Source organism: Trichosurus vulpecula, chromosome 3, assembly GCF_011100635.1.
Source record: "Trichosurus vulpecula isolate mTriVul1 chromosome 3, mTriVul1.pri, whole genome shotgun sequence".
In the NCBI taxonomy this organism is placed as follows: domain Eukaryota; kingdom Metazoa; phylum Chordata; class Mammalia; order Diprotodontia; family Phalangeridae; genus Trichosurus; species Trichosurus vulpecula.
The window spans coordinates 361,371,084-361,389,932 of NC_050575.1; the positions used below are offsets into that span (position 1 = coordinate 361,371,084).

Here is an 18,849-nt window from a genome sequence, read left to right on the forward strand (position 1 = left end):
ATAATTTTAGTTGAAAAACCCAACCCAATCACATCCAAGGATCTGACAGATTCTTCATAATGATCATTTGTATATATAACTATCTTTAAATGTTCAAGGGAATTTTTTTCAAACCATGAACAAGAAGTTCAAGGATAATTAAATTAAATGAAAAAGAATATTAAATGAGTGTAGTTTTGGAAGGAGAAAGATATCACATTCCTAACCTTTGACTGGGTTACTTTGGATTATTTTATCCAAGACTAGAGCACTGTATATTTTAGTTTCAGCATCCAAGTAAATAGGGATGAGTCTTGCTGCCTTGTAGACTCTTTTTGAGATTAAAAATTAATGATTATAAAGGGGTTAGACCCTTGGTAACTTGCCATCAATAGTCTTATGCATTTAAAAGATAAATGTAAACAAAGCCCAAATGAGTTCTGGCAGAGTATAATGTTCTTAAGTACCCCCATGGCAGGATGGGACACAAATCAAAGTAACTAGTTGATGTTTTATAATTGGGTCTGACAGAGTCATTAAACACCAGCTGTTTGTTTCTTTTCTCTTCCCACCCCCCCCCCTTTTAATAACAACAAAGTGCAGAGGGTCCTAAAGAAATTTACACTAACAAAAGGAATTTCTGGGATGGTCTAAGCTCTGTTAAAAGCTCCTTCAAATTTGGCTTCATAAAATTAAATTTGCCTTTACATAGCATAATAAGAACATTTTTACTTTATGCCCAAGTGTCTTCCAGAGCATTGTTACTAAAATCCAAAACAAAAGATAAAATAAATATGACAAAACATTATTTTCCTGGGACACAAGCATTTTGGGAGATGAAGATGCCAAATTATGGCAGAAGAAGAATGAGTTTATTTGAAGATAGAAATAAGCATTTTCTAGAAGCCAGTTCAATAAATCTCCAATGATATGAGATAACCTGGCAGCTCTGTAGGAAAGAAAGATCAGAATCAGAAACTTCATCAGTTCTCCAAGCCATCAAGAGTTCAGTTTAATGTATTTTTATTATTATTAAACATACCATCTCTGTCATGCATTGTGTTAGGCTCTGAGGTAGCCAAATAAACACGAATAAGACCCTGAAATCAAAGAATTTTCACTCTACTGAATTTATTGCCAACTCTTTGGCTTTTTAACTCCATGTCCAAAATCTTTAGGAAACAATTATACTTCTTTATGTAGTCACCCAAAGACAGGATCCTAACTGAATAAAGCCAAACTATCTATTCTACCCAAGGACTAAAGAGAGTATGAAAGAGTCAGAAAATTAAAGTAAATATAGTAAATTATAGTAACAAACATTGGTGTAAATTGGCAGAGCAATACAGGTGGTAAGGACCCCAGGCATCATCTAGTCCAACCTCTTCTTTTTACAGATGGGGAAAATGAAATCAGAGACAATAAGTGATTTGACCAAAACCACTAAGTTAGTGGCAAGAGATGGGGATCAAAGCAAGATCACTATAGTGCTAGGCAAGGGTTCTAGGAGTATAACAAATTCTGTTTTGCGGGTCTTCCAACTTAACTATTGGCTTAGCATTGAGGGGTTAATGCTAAGGAGATACAAACATAAAACTGCAAAATCAACCATTATTTTATAAGTCTCCAAGTTCTCCACAGGGCAAAACATTTCCTAATCTCTTTTGACTTCAGACAAATTTCATTACTTTGCTCTCTAAGCACAACTTAAACCTTTCACTTTATTGGGTAAATAGGACAGTGATATGTAAATTCTGTGAAGATGATAAAATCCCTTCCTGCTCCCTCGTATGAGTTAAGTAATGCCATGATAAAACATGATTCACCCAATCTAGGCCTTGTCCGATTGATCCTAAGCTCAACGTGGTAAAAATACAAGCTAACAAATGCCCCTCTAGCAATCAGTATGCTGAAGTTCATTCCTCTTACCTTATGAGCAGTTGTTATTTATGACCTACTCACCTCTTACCACTATAACTTTGGGTAAGGCACTTATACTCTTAACCATCTCCTCAACTGTAAAAAGACACCACTAAGGGGCAGCTAGGTGGTGCAGTGACTAGAGCACCGGCCCTGGAGTCAGGAGTACCTCAGTTCAAATCCAGCCTCAGACAACTGACACATTTACTAGCTGCGTGACCTTGGGCAAGTCATTTAACCCCAATTGCCCTGCCTTTCCCCCTGCAAAAAAAAAAAGGATGCCACTGGACTAGATGATCTCCTTCCAGCTCCATATACTATGGCCCTTTACCTTCAAGCATCAATAGATATTACAGCCATCAAATAAGGTGTGATGTGGTATAGTGGAAAATATTCTGAACTTAGAAAAAGAACTTCTGAACAAGAGAAAGGCTTCATGAACTCTGATATTTGTTCTTATTATAGCCTCTTCACCCTGGAAAATCATTTCTGCCCTAGAATTCAGCCCTCAAAGTACCACCTCTCTCTGCTTGGATGGTCCCTGCCAAGACCTCCAGGTGCCCAATTCAGTCAGGTCCTCATTCCTCTGGAGGCTGCTGGACTTCAGGACTTTCTCTACCATGCCCCTAATGGAGAATACTCCCACCCCCTCCAGCTTCCTATGGGAATTTAAGCTGGAGTAGGAGGAACAAAGAGAGAAGAAACTTTTCTACGTCTGCAAGATAAATCAGGATTCCCCTACAAAGTTGACAGAGCAACTACGTAAGAACTATATGATATCTGCATCTCTCTACCTAGCTAAAAATTTTTAAAATGCCCATAGAACTTCAATATTTCTAGCCTTGAACCTAGAGGTTCAGGCAAAGGCATCTGATTCTTGTGTAACTGGTCTGATTTTAGACAAGATATTTTCTTATTTCTTATTTTACTATTAACAATATTCCTTTAGTCATCATAGCCTTCTAAAGCATCAGAATAAATAATTGAGTTGGATTCTAGATGGACAAAAGCAAGTCTATTCAAGTGACAGGACAAAATTTGTCTCCAAATTCTTTATGTGTATGTGTGTGTGTGTCTTTCTTAGCACGGCTGCAAATAGCTGTCATACACATTTTTACTCAGTGCTATTTTCCATTCTACTTTAATTGTTATCTAAAAATTTTTCACAAGGAAGTAAGCTTCTCATTTTAATATAAAGTCCTTAAGATATTCAGAAACTCGATTCACCTGCACTGATTCCTGAGAAGTCACTAAAATATAGTGAACAACTGGGGAAGGCTAATAAATATTTTGCCTAGGGGCAGTCAAGTATAATATTTTCTGCAAACATAGGACTTTATTTTTCCCCTAACAGGGGGTCTTGACTCCAACGAGGAGATTCAGCCAAGGTTAATATAGGTAATTAGATATCAACACTTCCATTTTACAGCATGGTTTAAGGCTCCGAGTTCTCAAGTCGTTGAATAAGTACTTTCACAGAATCAGACTCAGTGTATATGCTTGTTCTTGATAGCTGAAGAACTGGGAGAGAGGAGGAAGGGGAAAGGGAGAGGGAGGGAGTCAAGGGGGGAGAGAGGGAGGGAGGGAGGGAGGGGGGGAGGGAGAGGGAGAGAGAGAGAGAGAGAGAGAGAGAGAGAGAGAGAGAGAGAGAGAGAATGAATCAATTTAAAAGACTACCTTTTTTTTTTTCAAAGTGCATGAATATTTAGCCTAATGACCTCAACTGAGTCATGGTCAAAACATTCCTCAAAATCATGCTACTGAAGACAGTGTCCTAGGAACAATGTCACAAATGCTACAAATGGTCAATCAGCTAAACACAGTTGCAACCGTGTCTGTGACATCATGATGGAGTTTAATTATAATGCCTCAGAAAAAGACCTGGTCTAAGAATCTTAAGTTGAAGTTTTAGCTTGGGTATTTTAGCTATAAACATTTTAGGACCATTGGCAACTAACCACATCATTCTGAGCTTCAGATTCTCCATTCTTAAAATGAGGGTAAAAATACTGACACTTCCCACCTTACAGGCAGAACCCCAAAGCATTGCAGAAACGTAAACTCCTGAGATTATACTATAATATTAACATCATTACCAAAGGCCAAGGATCAGGACAACGTTAAGCACGCTGGTATATAGGAATAGAGGAAAACAGAAATCAAAATGGTTAATTAATATCATTCATTTTATGGAGGTGCTTCTGCCACATATTCCTTCTACAAATACTAGCTGAGCTAATCTGTAAACCAAGGATAATTCTACAAGTTCCTCAGCTGTAAGAAATTAAGATTTGGATCTCTAAGGTGGGAAAGAAAGAGATATGTTAGAGTTAAGAAAAGAACAAAGATGTCGGGTGAAATACCATTTAAGATACAAATTTACAAAGGGAAGCAAGCAGCTGACAATTCAACATAATCTCCCATTAAATAACAGCTCATTTAAACATATCCCATTGTGCCCTCCACATCTGGCAAGTGATTGGAGTTGGCAGATTTATTTCTAGAGCTATCTGGCCTGCCCCACAGTAGCCTCCCTCATTTTGGAGCAAGGCTATTCTACGTTCTTTAAAAACCTGGTGTGATTCACAAAGATAAGGATGTACAGATTTTGTTACCACCTAATTATTAGATGTTTCATGTCTTTTAACATGAGGGAGGATTATTACCAGCATTTTCTCCCACTTCTTTCATTTCAGCCGTCATAAATTTTAAATGGCAAAAGTAAATCTAGCTGCAATGTGTCATTTATACCCTAAGCCCCTGTGTTTGGAAGTGATAAAGGTTTCAGTCTAACCCTTGGCTGGTCTCTCTCTTCCAAGTCCCAAGGGTTACATTTTATGGAAACATGATTAAAAAAATAAGCTTCATTCTGGGTCACTAAAACATTTCAGGACTTAAGAAAGAAGGAGGTGGCGGGGGGGCAGAGTGGAGAGAGAGAACCAGAACAATTTTTCCCCCAGTTGCTCTACTGAAGGTAAAAGCTCTTAGCCATTGGGAAAATGTGAAACAGAATTCTCCCAAGTATATATTAAATTAAACTTCACCTGTTAACTCTTTTGTCAGTATGAATGATTTTAGACAAATGGGCGGTTTATGTAATCCAAGAAACAAACATGTTGAAATTAGATGAAATTTTCAAGCTCCTTTTTTAGTTCACTGCATATTCTCCTAATGGTAATAGGGAAGAAGTGCCATCTGATGTTTTAATTGAAATTTTAACCAAAAGAGGCATGGCCAGATTTCTAATATGTTCTAACTACAGTACTTCCCTTTCTACAATTACATACCTAATGTCTGCATTGAATTCCCTAATTTCTCATTATAAAACAATTGGATTTCATCTAGCAGTATTTAATTGCATTGTTTCTCCTGCTAGAATAACTGCACATTCTTCTTGGTAGGAGGTTGAAGTTGTTGAATGACAAATCAATAAAGGTCATGCCATTCAGATTGAATCAATTATTATTCCATTTCTAAGCAAAATCAATGAAGGACCTGAAGTGTAGTAAAAAACAAACAAACAAAAACCAACCAACAAACAAAAAAACTGAATTCCTACAGATACTAGCCAAGACAAAATGTGAAAAAAAAATAAAATGTCAGTCAAAGATCACTAAATTAAGGTCCACTAAAAACTGTATCCAATGCCTCATCATTATGCAAGGGTGAACCCGGTTCCCAGAGGTGATTCCAGTGTAGCAGAAGACATGACAGGTCCTACTATGTTGGAAATGCATGTATCTAACAAGTGATGCAGGGCTTCAATAGACGTTAAAGGAGAATACTCAGAACAAAAATTTAAGGCTCTTGTAGAAGCAAGGAAGTTGAAGAACATTTGGGCATCTGCACATGCTTTCCACAGATAAGGAAAACCACACCATGTGAAGGGAAAAGTACACAGTGTCTGTTAATTCAAATAGGGGTGAAACTGAACAATGGACTAAACAAAACTTACCTATGCGATTCTGAAGACACAACAACAACGCGAGCCGGGGCCGAGCGACACAACAGGTCCTGAAGGAGCTGGACAAGATAAAAATGTCCCAGATGATTCACCTGGAAGGTGGTCTCAAGGTGGTCTTTTGTGAGGCTCCAGGGCAGGGCAAAGACACCAGCATTACAGATCAACACATGTAGAAACCTGAAAAATAAGAATTGACACTACTGATGCCAACATGGGGAGAAGGGGGTAGACTTGAGTATTTGTCACTGAATTGGTTAAACTGATCACTTATTTTGTAACCATCATTGCCTCTTACCTCTATAGAAAGGGGGTGAATTCTAAACCACTGGACCACACAAGGGAATAACCAAAAAAGGCATTTTACAAAAGACAGTGAAAGACACTGGACCTGTGATTTCAATGTTTAGAGAACTTAAAATTGAGGAAACTTCTACCAATGCAATTGCTACTAAGAAAGTTATTATCTGTGTTTTTGACCCTGTGATTCCACTTCCATACATATACTCTGATGAGGTCAATGAGAAAAAATGGGGAGGGAGTAGTCCTATAGATGCTAAAGTATTTATAGTAGACTTTTTGTAGTAGTAAAGAACTAGAAACAGTACTTTGGCTTATCTTTATCTTGGCTATACTTTGGCTAATCAAGTTGTGGTACATGAATTTAGTGGAATATTACTGTTATAAGAAACATCAAATATGATGAATACAGAGGTAAATCGAAAACATAAGAATCCACGCTAAGTAAAGGAAGATGAACCACGAAAAAAACAGATATAATGACTAAGATGATGTAAATGCAAAGAACAGGAATAAAACTAAGAACAGGAATATAACTAACTGAATGCTACAATACTACAATTAACAAGAGTGACTTTAAAAGATGAAACATGGGAAGCAGTCTCTCCCTGCTTCTTTGAAGATTTTATGGATGATGTATATGGAATATTGCATATATATTGTTAGGTTTTTCAATACACTGGTTAGGTTTACTGAACTAACACTCTCTCTCTCTCTCTCTCTCTCTCTCTCTCTCTCTCTCTCTATCTCTCTCTCTCTCTCTCCCCTTTGATTAAAGTGATCTCCCGGAAAGAAAGGGGAGAAAGATGCATTGGAAAATGCAGGTGATAGAAAAAAAAGATATCAAGAAAATTTAACTTTAAAATGATTGCAATTTTACCGAAAATCATATGAGGGCAGAAAAAAAATCTATTATTCAAAACCTTCCTCAGTAGCCATCTAGTTCAATTCACAACTAAGGCAAGAATTACAGTATCTCAGGGATGAAGAGGACCTCAGAGGCCATCTAGTTCATCCCTTATTTGAAGAAGAACTTTTTCTACATCCTAACAGACAAGTTACTTGGTTTAAAGATCTCCAGTGGCACACTTTCAAATAAGGAGAAGGTATCTTGTTCTCTAAAGGCAATTGTTTTTAAAGATGAGGTTGAAGTCTACATTAATATAGTAAAACATTCTGGAATTCAGGTATTCTAGAAAAGAAAAGTGAAATAGATATTTGGATGTTTCCTATGTAATTAACGAAGAGTTTTCTCATTCTTTCCTATGCTACACTATTTGCTTTTATGGAAACTTCATATACATTTGTTGAAATATTATGTCCTTTCCAGGCACCAAAGATTCAGATATTTAAAGGGAATAAAAGAATTACTCATTCTAAATGCAAATCTCATGGCCATGCTGTTACAATGTGTGGAAACTGGCTCCTAAGGCTTAATCTGCTTTTTTAAAAATAGCACCTTCCTAAAGACTTAAAATGGAAACGATTTTGAATATTCTTCAAAGTCTTCTTCAAATTCTTGAAATATGGTACCGTTAAAAGGCAAAGTAAATAAGGAACTGGTATAAGCTTATAAAGATAAGCTTATCCAAACTAATGTCACTAATTGGTTCTGTGTAGTTCTGCATCAGACAAAATAATATTACAGGGGACAGTTCCAGTGGAATGTTTATATACACTCAACAGACAATATGATTGTCAGGGGATTAATATTGGGGGAATTAATGATTCTGGGGCTCGATCTTTAGCTCAGATAATTGGGGACCAAGTAACTGGAGTATTGCCTGATAAGCCAAATTACATGAAAATTGGGGGAGAAGATGTGAAGGGGTAGATTGTGTCCCTGAATGTAAGAGAGCTCACAGCTGCCTTAAGGATGTGATCTGACTATGGTAATTGGTTAAATAGGAAGAACTATGAAAGAAGTACTTGGGTGTTTGTGACTGATTGAGTCAAGAATCAGTGAAGGAACAGAGATTAGAGAGGGGTAGTTTTGAGAGTGAGAGTGAAGAAGGAATGTGTAACAAAAGAGAGTGATGTGATCCCATGGAAGCTATGAATCTGTAGAAGTAGTGTGTGGGTAGTTCTGCATTTTGATGCACAAAAATATTTTTGCTAAATAGGGGCAGAGCCAAGATGGTGGCTGGAAGACAGGGACTCGCTTAAATTCTCCCCTAAATCCCTCTGAACACCTATAAAAATGGCTCTGAACAAATTCTAGAGCTACAGAATCCACAAAATAACAGACAGAAGCAGGTCTTCAGGCTAGGATGGCCTGAATGGTCACTGGGAAGGGTCTATCACACTGTGCTGGGAGCTGAGTGCAGCCCAGCATGGGCCGAGTCAGGACAGGCTACGGCAGAGGAGATCAGGCAAACAGGACTTAGGGCCAGGAATCACTGAGCTGTAGCAGTTACCAGACTTCTCAAGCCACAAACACCAAAGAAAATGGAGCAGGTGAGTGGGAAAACTTCTGGATCAGGGTGAGAGAAATGAGTAGACCAGCCCCAGGGGCAGAGAAGGTGGGGCAGCAGCAGCCACAGCAAGAAGCTCCAGTGGCTGCTTTTCATCTACCTGCAGCTGCTTCCAGAGTCCCTGGCCCACCAGTGGGGAGGAATCAAGCAACCGATCAGAGTGGGAGTACAGGGAACACTTTGCTGGCTCAGAGGCAGGGTTCTCTTGCTTTGCCCTGCTTGGCTCTGGGTCATGGTCATGGCTGACAGTTCTTGGGAGAGGAGGAAAACTGGTGTGGCAGAGCTTGTGGTGGCCTAGAAGTAGCTCTGAAAACAGCAGTGCAAGGCCCTGAAGCTTGGGACAAACCATTCTTCACTCTGAAGGCAGTCATAACCTGACCAAAAGCTCAATGGTCAAGAAGTTGGCTGGGAACATGAGCAGCAGGTGGCATAAAAGGACTCAGACTCAGATTCAGGTTATAGAATCTTTTTTTTTTTTTTTGGTAAAAAAGATCAAAACATACAGCCAGAAGAAGTCAATAAAGTCAAAGAGCCTACATCAAAAGCCTTCAAGAAAAATGTGAATTGGTCTCATGACATGGAAGAGCTCGAAAAGCAAGTGAAAGAAGCAGAGGAAAAATTGGGAAGAGAAATGAGAGCGATGCAAGAAAATCATGAAAAACAAGTCAATGACTTGCTAAAGGAGATCCAAAAAATACTGAAGAAAATAACACCCTAAAAAACAGACTAACTCAAATGGCAGAAGAGCTCCAAAAAGCCAATGAGGAGAAGGATGCCTTGAAAGGCAGAATTAGCCAAATGGAAAAGGTGGTCCAAAAGACCACTGAAGAAAATACGACCTCAAAAATTAGAATGGAGCAAGTGGAAGCTAGTGACTTTATGATAAATCAAGATATTATAAAACAGAACTGAAAGAATGAAAAAATGGAAGACAATGTGAAATATCTCCTTGGAAAAACCACTGACCTGGAAAATAGATCCAGGAGAGATAATTTAAAAATTATTGGACTACTTGAAAGTCATGATAAAAAAAAAAGATTCCTAGATATCATCTTTCAAGAAATTATCAAGGAGAACTGCCCTGATATTCTAGAACCAGAGGGTAAAATAGAAATTGAAGAATCCACCAATTGCCTCTTGAAAAAGATCCCAAAAAGAAAACTCCTAGGAATATTGTAGACAAATTCCAGAGTTTCCAGGTCAAGGAGAAAATATTGCAAGCAGCCAAAAAGAAACAATTTGAGTACTGTGGAAACACAATCAGGATAACACAAGATCTAGCAGCTTCTACATTAAGGGATCAAAGGGCTTGTAATATGATATTCTGGAGGTCAATGGAGCTAGGATTAAGACCAAGAATCACCTGCCCAGCAAAACTGAGTATAATGTTCCAGGGCAAAATATGGACTTTCAATAAAATAGAGGACTTTCAAGCTTTCTTGATGAAAAGACCAGAGCTGAATAGAAAATTTGACTTTCAAATACAAGAATCAAGGGAACCATGAAAAGGTAAATAGGAAAGAGAAATCATAAGGGATTTAGAGGGCACAGGGTGAGTTGAATATGAAGGGATGATATCTAAAATATAAAATAAAATTAAGGGGTGAGAGAGGAATATATTGGGAGAAGAAGAAAGGGAGAGATAGAATTGGGTAAATTATCTCACATGAAAGTGACAAAAAAAGCAGTTCTATTGGAAGGGAAGAGGGGGGCAAGTGAAAGGGAATGAGTGAATCTTGCTCTCATTGGATCTGACTTGAGGAGGGAATAACATTCACACACAATTGGGTATCTTACCCTACAGGAAAGTAGTGGGGAAGAGGATACGAGAGGGGGAATGATAGAAGGGAGGACAGATAGGGGGAGGAGGTAATCAAAAGCAAACACTTTTGAAAAGGGACAGGGTCAAGGGAGAAAACTGAATAAAGGGGGACAGGAATAGGATGGAGGGAAATATAGTTAGTCTTTCACAACATGACTGTCATGGAAGTCTTTTGCATAATTATACATGTGTGGCCTATGTTGAATTGCTTGCCTTCTCAAGGAGGGTGGGTGAGGAGGGAATAAGGGAGAGAATTTGGAACTCAAAGTTGTAAAAACAAATGCTCAAAAAAAGTTGTTTTCACACACAACTGGGAAATAAGATATACAGGCAACAGGATATAGAAATCTATCTTGCCCTAAAAGAAAGTAAGGGGAAAGGTGGGGGGGGGGGGGCAGGTAGTAAGGAGACAGAAGGGAAGGCAGACTGGGGAAAGGGGCAATCAGAACACATGCCATTTGGGGGTAGGGGAGGGTAGAAATGGGGAGAAAATTTGTAACTCAAAATCTGGTGGAAATCAATGTTGAAAACTAAAAATATTAAATAATAAAAGAGATGTGAAAAAAGAATATATCACACTCAAATGAAAAAAATATTTTTCTAAGGTATAGACCCTCTTACGAGGTAGATTTTCCTAGGGTGAACCTTTAGCTAGCCAATAAGATAGTATGTAAGTCTGATTCTAGTGTTCTCCCCATGGAATATTTACAGCATTTTTAGATGAATGAGAGAGGTCTAAAATGATGCTATGTTTGAATGGCACAATTGTCTCTGCATCAGTATAGACAGCATGTGTCATTGGGGAGTAAGGAGGAGAAGACAGCACATGTGGACCCAGAGCTTAGAGGGTGATTAAAAGCAATGAGAATGGGTAAGTGGGCCCATAAAACAAGATCACAGCAGATCTGTATGTGATATAGGTGAAATTACTGAGAAATGACATGGGGTAGAATGATAATAGTAATAATAAATAACATTTAAATAATGGTTTAAGTTTGCAAAACACCTTATATAGCGATTTGATTTGATTCTCACAAAAGCACTGTGAGGTCAGTACTGCAGCTATTATTATACACATTTCTACAAGCTATTCCTGTGTACACTAAACCCAAAATTCCTTGTGACTAACAGACTCTCAGATTTAAATTCAGAACTGAGAGAATAGGGAAGAGCTCAGAAAACACTCATGGATGCATATGTCTACAGAATATCAAAACATGGTCAATGCCACCTACCTCTTTAGTGCATCCTGAGTACCTGCATTCTCAGGCAGCTGACAGGACAAGAAAATGATGAACAAAATGTTCCCAGAGACACTGGATGATACAAATATTGTCACGGTGGAAAAACTACTAAAATAATGTGATTTCTCTGGAATTGGACAGCTAGGACACAAAAAAGAGGTTGCCTAACTCTCTGGGTTTACCTTCTGTCCATGCAATCACTGTAGAAGGGTCGGTTGAGTAAATGCCAATTCAAAGGGCTCTCTCAGCTTTTAGAAGATGCGTAGAAGCAGGATCAGTGTAGGAGAGGCTAAGGCTCTCTTTAGGAATTTGGACAGAAGTTACTACCTTTTTGCTCTCAGTTCAATTGCCTGAACCTCCTGACTGTGCTGATAGCTATGCAGAAATAATCTATTTGTAGCTAGGAGTTCACAGTCCTAGAAAAAGCAGGAACATGTAAATAAACTTGAAAAATAAGAGAAGAATGAGTACAATAAAAATGTCACTTTTACTGATTTTTTGGAGGTTTTGTTTTCTGTGCTTGTCTATGCAATATGATTTTTCACTCTTCCTATTTTATTTTATGTTGTTCCCTTTTACTCGCTCTCACTTTTGGTTAGATTGGCCTGCTTAGTTGTTTCCTGTGCCATGGGAGGAATGGTTTTGTTTTCTTTCCCCTCTGTCTCAAGACTTCCTTCAAGATGCAAGTCAAACACCACCTTGAGCAGGAGGCTTTCCTAACCCTCCTCCTCACCACCACCTCCTCATCTCCCCACCAGATTACAGATTCTAGAGCCTTGCCTTCTTTTTCTGTTTGTTTGTTTGTTTTTTGGGTTTTTTTTTTTTAGAGCCTTACCTTCTAAGGTCATCTTGCATATATCTTGTAGATATCTGGTATGTATTTATTTACATGTTATCTTCCCCATTATAATGTAAGCTCCTTGAGGGCAGGGAATGTTTGACTTTCTCTATATTCCTAACAGGTTTAGCATACCACTTGGCACATAGCAAAGCATTTAAAAACCATTTGTTTTGATTAGTTGAAAAGAATAAATTTCTTAGAAGTTGATTCCTGCAGTGCTCATTTAGAAGTGGCTTTAACAGAAGGCTGGGGGAAAAATTAAGTCCTACAGAGAAAACAATAATGTCTCTGACTGTTACTTGCCATTCTGGCGCAAAGGTATATCCAGAACACACAGAGCATGAAACCAAATCACATGAAGCAGAGACCAAAGCCCAGCAAGAGAAAGCCCTGGATGACCCCAGAGTCTCTCCTTTTCCCTCCAACTTCTTATATCCACCATTAATGTTAATTGTATAACCCCAGAAGCAAAATGTGCTCCTTCTACCTAAAAGCTATCACCCCCATCCATTAAAAACAGGAGACAAGGATAGGAAATTGTGTAATGCCAGCCGTCTTTTAATTGTGAAGCCACTTAATTGGCTTCTACTTTTGCCTCATTTTAATGAGGATTTTATTATTCTAATGGTGTTTTTGGTAAGTTTTTTTACTAAAAGCCATCACAATTCCAAAGGCTTGAAGATGATGAATATTTACAAAATATCAAAAGGGATTTCAAACTACAAAGGCAAGCTGAACATAAAAATAATACCATTTCAAATCAAATGCCATTAATCAGCATATTTTCTTGATTTATTAGTGTTCTGTCCCCTGACCTTCCTTGGTTTTCAATTTTTAAAATAATTTATCAGGTACTTTAAACAACAATTAAAAACAACAATTAAACATATATTATACTTCTATATCTGTAGCAGCTCATTTCTTACTTCCTTTGACTATCTATGTCTGAAGATCATAAGTTTAGAGCTGGAGAGGCCTTTAGACATAATTAAATTCAACCTCTTTGTTTCATATGGGACAACACTGAGGGCCAGAGAGTCAGCGACTTTCCCAAAGTCACCATTTTCATTCTCTCTTTCTCTATCTAAGCATTTGCATATCAATTGTTTTCTTTTTATATGGTCATTGCCACTGTGTGGACAATCCTAGGTCTGGTTCTACTGCACTCAATTCACATTCCATTATAAAAATCTCTTCATGTGTCTTTATTTATAAACTACTTCCAAATTTCAACCTTCACAAATGCCCTACTTCAAACCCTGGGTCCTTCAACACTATGATAGTACAACATGCAGCAGGTTCTCTACCACGCTGATAAAATTTCTAGTGAGAGCTTAGCAATGGACCCATTGGACTGTGCAAGACCTAGCCTGGCTAAATACAAAGAGGTTCATCATCAAATAATGAATTATTAGGCCATGCTAATATATGAAGTAAAGAAAAATATAAATTAACCATTGTCCCTCTGCAATTTCCTTATCCTTTTCTGATAACTGTGGCAGAGAGAAAGGAGTATATTAAGAATGATAAATATTAATATTCTAAAGGTAAAATATTTGCCCCCTGAAAATCAACATGTTGACATGCCATTGGAGGAACTGAATCACATGAACACTGACATTCTGCCTATAAATTAAATCTTAACAGGTAAAGAATTTGCAATGAAATGGAAGATTTGCAGAGGTTCTCTATGGAGGGACAGACAAAGTAGTCAGCAAAGTTGGTTTCATCACCAGCTCAAAAGAAACAAGAAACCCTTTATGGAATACCTGATATCTTCTCCTTGCAGTGCTTATGATGAGTGTAATAGAAAAAAAAAAAAAGACCAACATGAAATAAATACTGTTGTGTCAACATGTGCTCTATAGTATGAAGTGATAGAGAAATTTTAGAAAGAAATTGATAAAAATAAATCCTTCAAATTTAGTATGTACTTTTATACTTAGATACTTTAACACATGATTCTTCACATTTTACTGAGAAAATCAGGAACATTTGTCTTGAACCCTCTCTTCTTCACTACTCTAAAACTTGAAACCCCCTGACATCATCCTGTATTCAGTTGCTCTTTACTATGGAATGAAGAGATGGCCTTCTCCTGGTCAAGAGCAACTGACCAGAAACTGGTCAAGAGCAACCTTTCCCATTGATTCCATCTCATCTCATCTCCTCTAGAAGACTTCCCCCACAATTATCTCCCCTCTTTCTCTAAGCTTAAATCCCTCCTGATGTAGTGGTTCACTTCCTACTACCTATAATCATAGCCAGGTACATCCTGTCCTTTAAAAAATCTACTTATTTGACCCTACAATTCCCTGAAGCTCTCTTCTTACAGCACTCCTTTCTTTCACAGTCAAACTCCCAAGAAAAAAGTTGTCTGCATTCATTGCCTCCACTTTTTCTCCTCTTGATTTTCTCTCAATCCTTTGCAATCTGACTTCCAACATTATCATTTAACTGAAACAAATTGTTCTCTTTAAAGTAACCTGCTATCTCTTAATTGTCAAATATGATGACCTCCCTTAGAGGCTATCTTTGTAGATCCTTCTGTCTCATCTAGGACTGCTGACCACTGTTTCCACCATGATGCTCTCTTCTCTAAGTAATGGGTTTTCATGACAGCTCTCCTTCTTGGTTCTCATATCCATTTTTTTCTTCTGAGAGACCTTCACTGGATCACTGTCAATGTCCTGCCCACTAACCATAAGTATCCCTCAGAGATCTGCCTAGGCCTTTTTCTCTGCATGTATACTTTCATAGGGACCTCATCAGTATGCCATGGGTTAAATTTTCATCTCTTCACAGAAGAATGTAGGATCTACATATCTAGCCTTGTTGTCTGTCCTGAGTTCTAGTCCCACATCCCAAAATAAGTATCGGACACCTCAACCTGACTATCCCACAGATATAACAAGCTCAGCATGTTGAAAACAAATTTCATGATCATTCCTTCAAAAGCCAACTTTCCCTTCTGTTGAAGGCACCAACATCCCTCCAGCCAAGCAGATTTGCAAACTCAAAGTCATTCTCAACTCCTCATTCTCCTTTAGGGACATACATATTCAGGTGCTGCATCTTGTCATTTCTACCAAGAAAAGAGCTCTTGTGATCAATCTCTGTCTCTATATTACAAAACCATCTACTTAACTCAGACACTTATCACCTCCACTGGTCTCCAAAGTGAGGTCTTAAAATGGCCTGATCAACCAATTGGAGGCTAGGAGGGTGGGCTGCAACCTTCCTATACTATAGGCAATTTGGGGGTTTATCTCTCAAACAATCAGGCCTTTTCTAACCTTCCTAGCTGCTAGTATATCTCCATACTAAATTACCATTAGTTTACTTTGTAAATGTTTTACATACACTAATTTTGCATTTTGTATATACTTAAATGTGGATATGTGGCTCCTGAATAAAATGCAAGCTTCTTGAGGACAAGAATGTCTCATTTATATTTTTGTGTCCCTAGCACTTAACAATGCCTACCATATATGGGGGCCTTAAAAATACTTTTTAAATGACTGATTGATTACAAACTTGGCATAATGGAAAAATGGTGGAAAAATTTGGAAAATATCATTCAAGCTTAAAGAGGAAAACAGGACAAAGCTTTATAGACTCATAAAAAAAATTATGCCTTTCTAGTATGAATAGTAGATTTTAAAAGAAATTCAGCAGGTGCTAAACATGATGAGATCCAAACAAATCACAAAAATGCAATTTACTATACTTTAATAAGAAAAAGATGCTTATTATAAACATAGGAGTAATTTCTGAATTAGCTGTATACGGACAGTTAGAGCATAAATGTCTTTGAAAAAAGATGAAAATCAATACCCAATGAATATAGAAGTATAAAGGAGGGTTCTATATATACAAACATGTATGCACATACATTCACACTAATAAAGAGTTTGGTTTAATAATACCTTAAGATCAATAGGGAAGCAGGAATAGGGAAAGAGAAGAGAGGAATTTTAGGTGAGGTTAAGTTGGAAAAAGAAACATTACAAGCAAAATAAATTTCAAGATTGGGTGGTAGATTGTAAAGGTGGGAATAAAAGGAAAGAAAATAAGAACAAGTGACAGGGTTTGGAGGAAGTACAAGAAAGAAGAAACACTGGAGTGGAAGCAGATCATTTAATTATACTTTACTAGTATTTATAAAATTCTTTTCTTTTATTACATTCTTTTTTTAAAGGGAAGAGAAGAAAATACCTAAGAGGATATTACAGAGGGAAATCCAAAATTAATCATCATATCTGTGAATTTAAATGGTAAACTGTCATGAAAAATGGAAGAGAATAGCTGGATGGATTAGAAACACACTTAAAAACAGAGACTGACACAGAGTTTAAAGGATAGGTTGGAGCAGAATTTTATTATGTTTCAGGTGAACTCAGAAAAGCATGGATAGCAATCACAAGCTTAGTAATAGAAATTGTAAAAATAGACACAGTTAAAAGATATGAAAAGAAAAAATTAATTATGCTAAAGACAACGAAATAATCTCTCCATAGATAGATAGATGGATAGATAGAGACATACACCAGATGGCATAGCACTTCTGTACTTTAATAAAAAGTTATTTAAATTACAGAGAGAAACAGGGAGAAAAACTACAAAGGTACAGAACCTTAATGTGTCCCTTTCAGAACTAGGCAGATTCAACAAAAAGATAAACAAGAAAAAAATGAAAGACTTGAAGAAAATTTCAGGAAATGTTTATATACAAATATTCTAATAATGAGTGACTGGGATTAGAAACGAATATGCACATTTCTTAACTGTACAAAGCACATACAAAAACTGTACATATGACATGGCATAAAAAACTCATCAACAAATGTAGATTTATTAACCACATCCTTACCACAATATAATAAAAATTATTATTAATTAAAAGTCAGTGACAAACCTTGAAAATTAAAGCAAAGATTAACAAATTGAAAGCAACCATAATCACACACACACACACACACACACACACACATCCACCCTGTTGAATTAGTAAATCTAGGTGTTTTTTGAACTGATCAAATACAAAATTAATTTTAAAAGAGAGAGAAAAACAAAACTGACAATGTAAAAATTGAAAATAGAGAATTCACAAGAAAAAAAAGAAAAGAAAGGAAATTATTAAAGCCTATATTGTCCAATTTTATGCCAACAATGAATGAAGACTTATGATTCAAAGTGTATAAGATGCATACTAAGACTTTCATATATATGTATATGTATATATACACACACATACATACACAGGCATATAGGTATGTATTTATGTATATGTATTGTTGTCCGGTTGTTTTCAGTCACGTCCAACTCTTTATGACCTCATTTGGGGTTTTCTTAGAAAAGATGCTGAGGTGGTTTGCCTTTTCCTTCTCGAGGAAGGAATGAAGTCTATATCTATATCTATATCTATATCTATATCTATATCTATATCTATATCTATATCTACATCTATATCTGTATCTCTATCTCTATCTGTATCTATATCTACATATGTATATACACATATATATATGAGTATGTACACAAGCATGTATGTATGTATCTATATGCATATATAGATACACAAAAACACAGTAGGTGTATACACATATCAATTATAGCCACATACATATATATTCATGATTAAACCACAGTATATTTAGTCATTCACTTAGTCATTTTTATTGTTTTCCATTTCCCCCCTATTTTTTTCTGATTAAAAAAAAATAAATTTAAATGACTTTGAAATATTACTTCCCACACATCAAGTTAGCAAAACTAACTAAAAGTTAAAACACAATAGTGTTGAGTTTCTATATATGTAAGCATATTAAACATAGCTTCTGACATTGAAAACTGCTAGAATCTTTTTTGGAGATCAGGACACCACAAGTATCATAAAATAACCAGACCCTTAGATCTAATAAATCCATTATTGGGTGAATACCCAAAATGATGTAATAAAAATGAATAAGGATAATAAAAACTCAATTTCTAAAGCACTTTACTTACAATAACCATATGAAATGCATAGTGCTAACATTATTATTTCCATTTTACAGAGAAAAGTAAAGCTCTGATAGTTAAAATGACTTGTCTAAAGTCACACAACTAATAAGGGGAGAAGTCAGAATTAAACTCAGACTTCCTGAATATGGGAGTAGTATCTTATGATTACATCATTCTACAATAATTATTTTAATTTCTAAAATTTATTATAAATTATTTGTTTTAAATAAATATTTAAATTAAATAATTTAACTCTATTATGAATATAACAGATAAATACAAGCATTGCTGGCAGAATTAAG

The 18,849-nt window shown here is 36.6% G+C and overlaps 1 protein-coding gene across 1 annotated transcript in view; it reads right to left on the reverse strand.

Annotated features, from left to right (window-relative positions):
• The window catches only part of WWOX (WW domain containing oxidoreductase), a 1,243,064-nt gene that overhangs the window by 800,648 nt on the left and 423,567 nt on the right, over positions 1 to 18,849 (reverse strand). Inside the window, exon 7 of the mRNA XM_036750184.1 lies at positions 5,855 to 6,040. Within this exon, the coding sequence (XP_036606079.1) occupies positions 5,855 to 6,040 (186 nt within the window). The remainder of the gene's footprint in view (positions 1 to 5,854; positions 6,041 to 18,849) is intronic.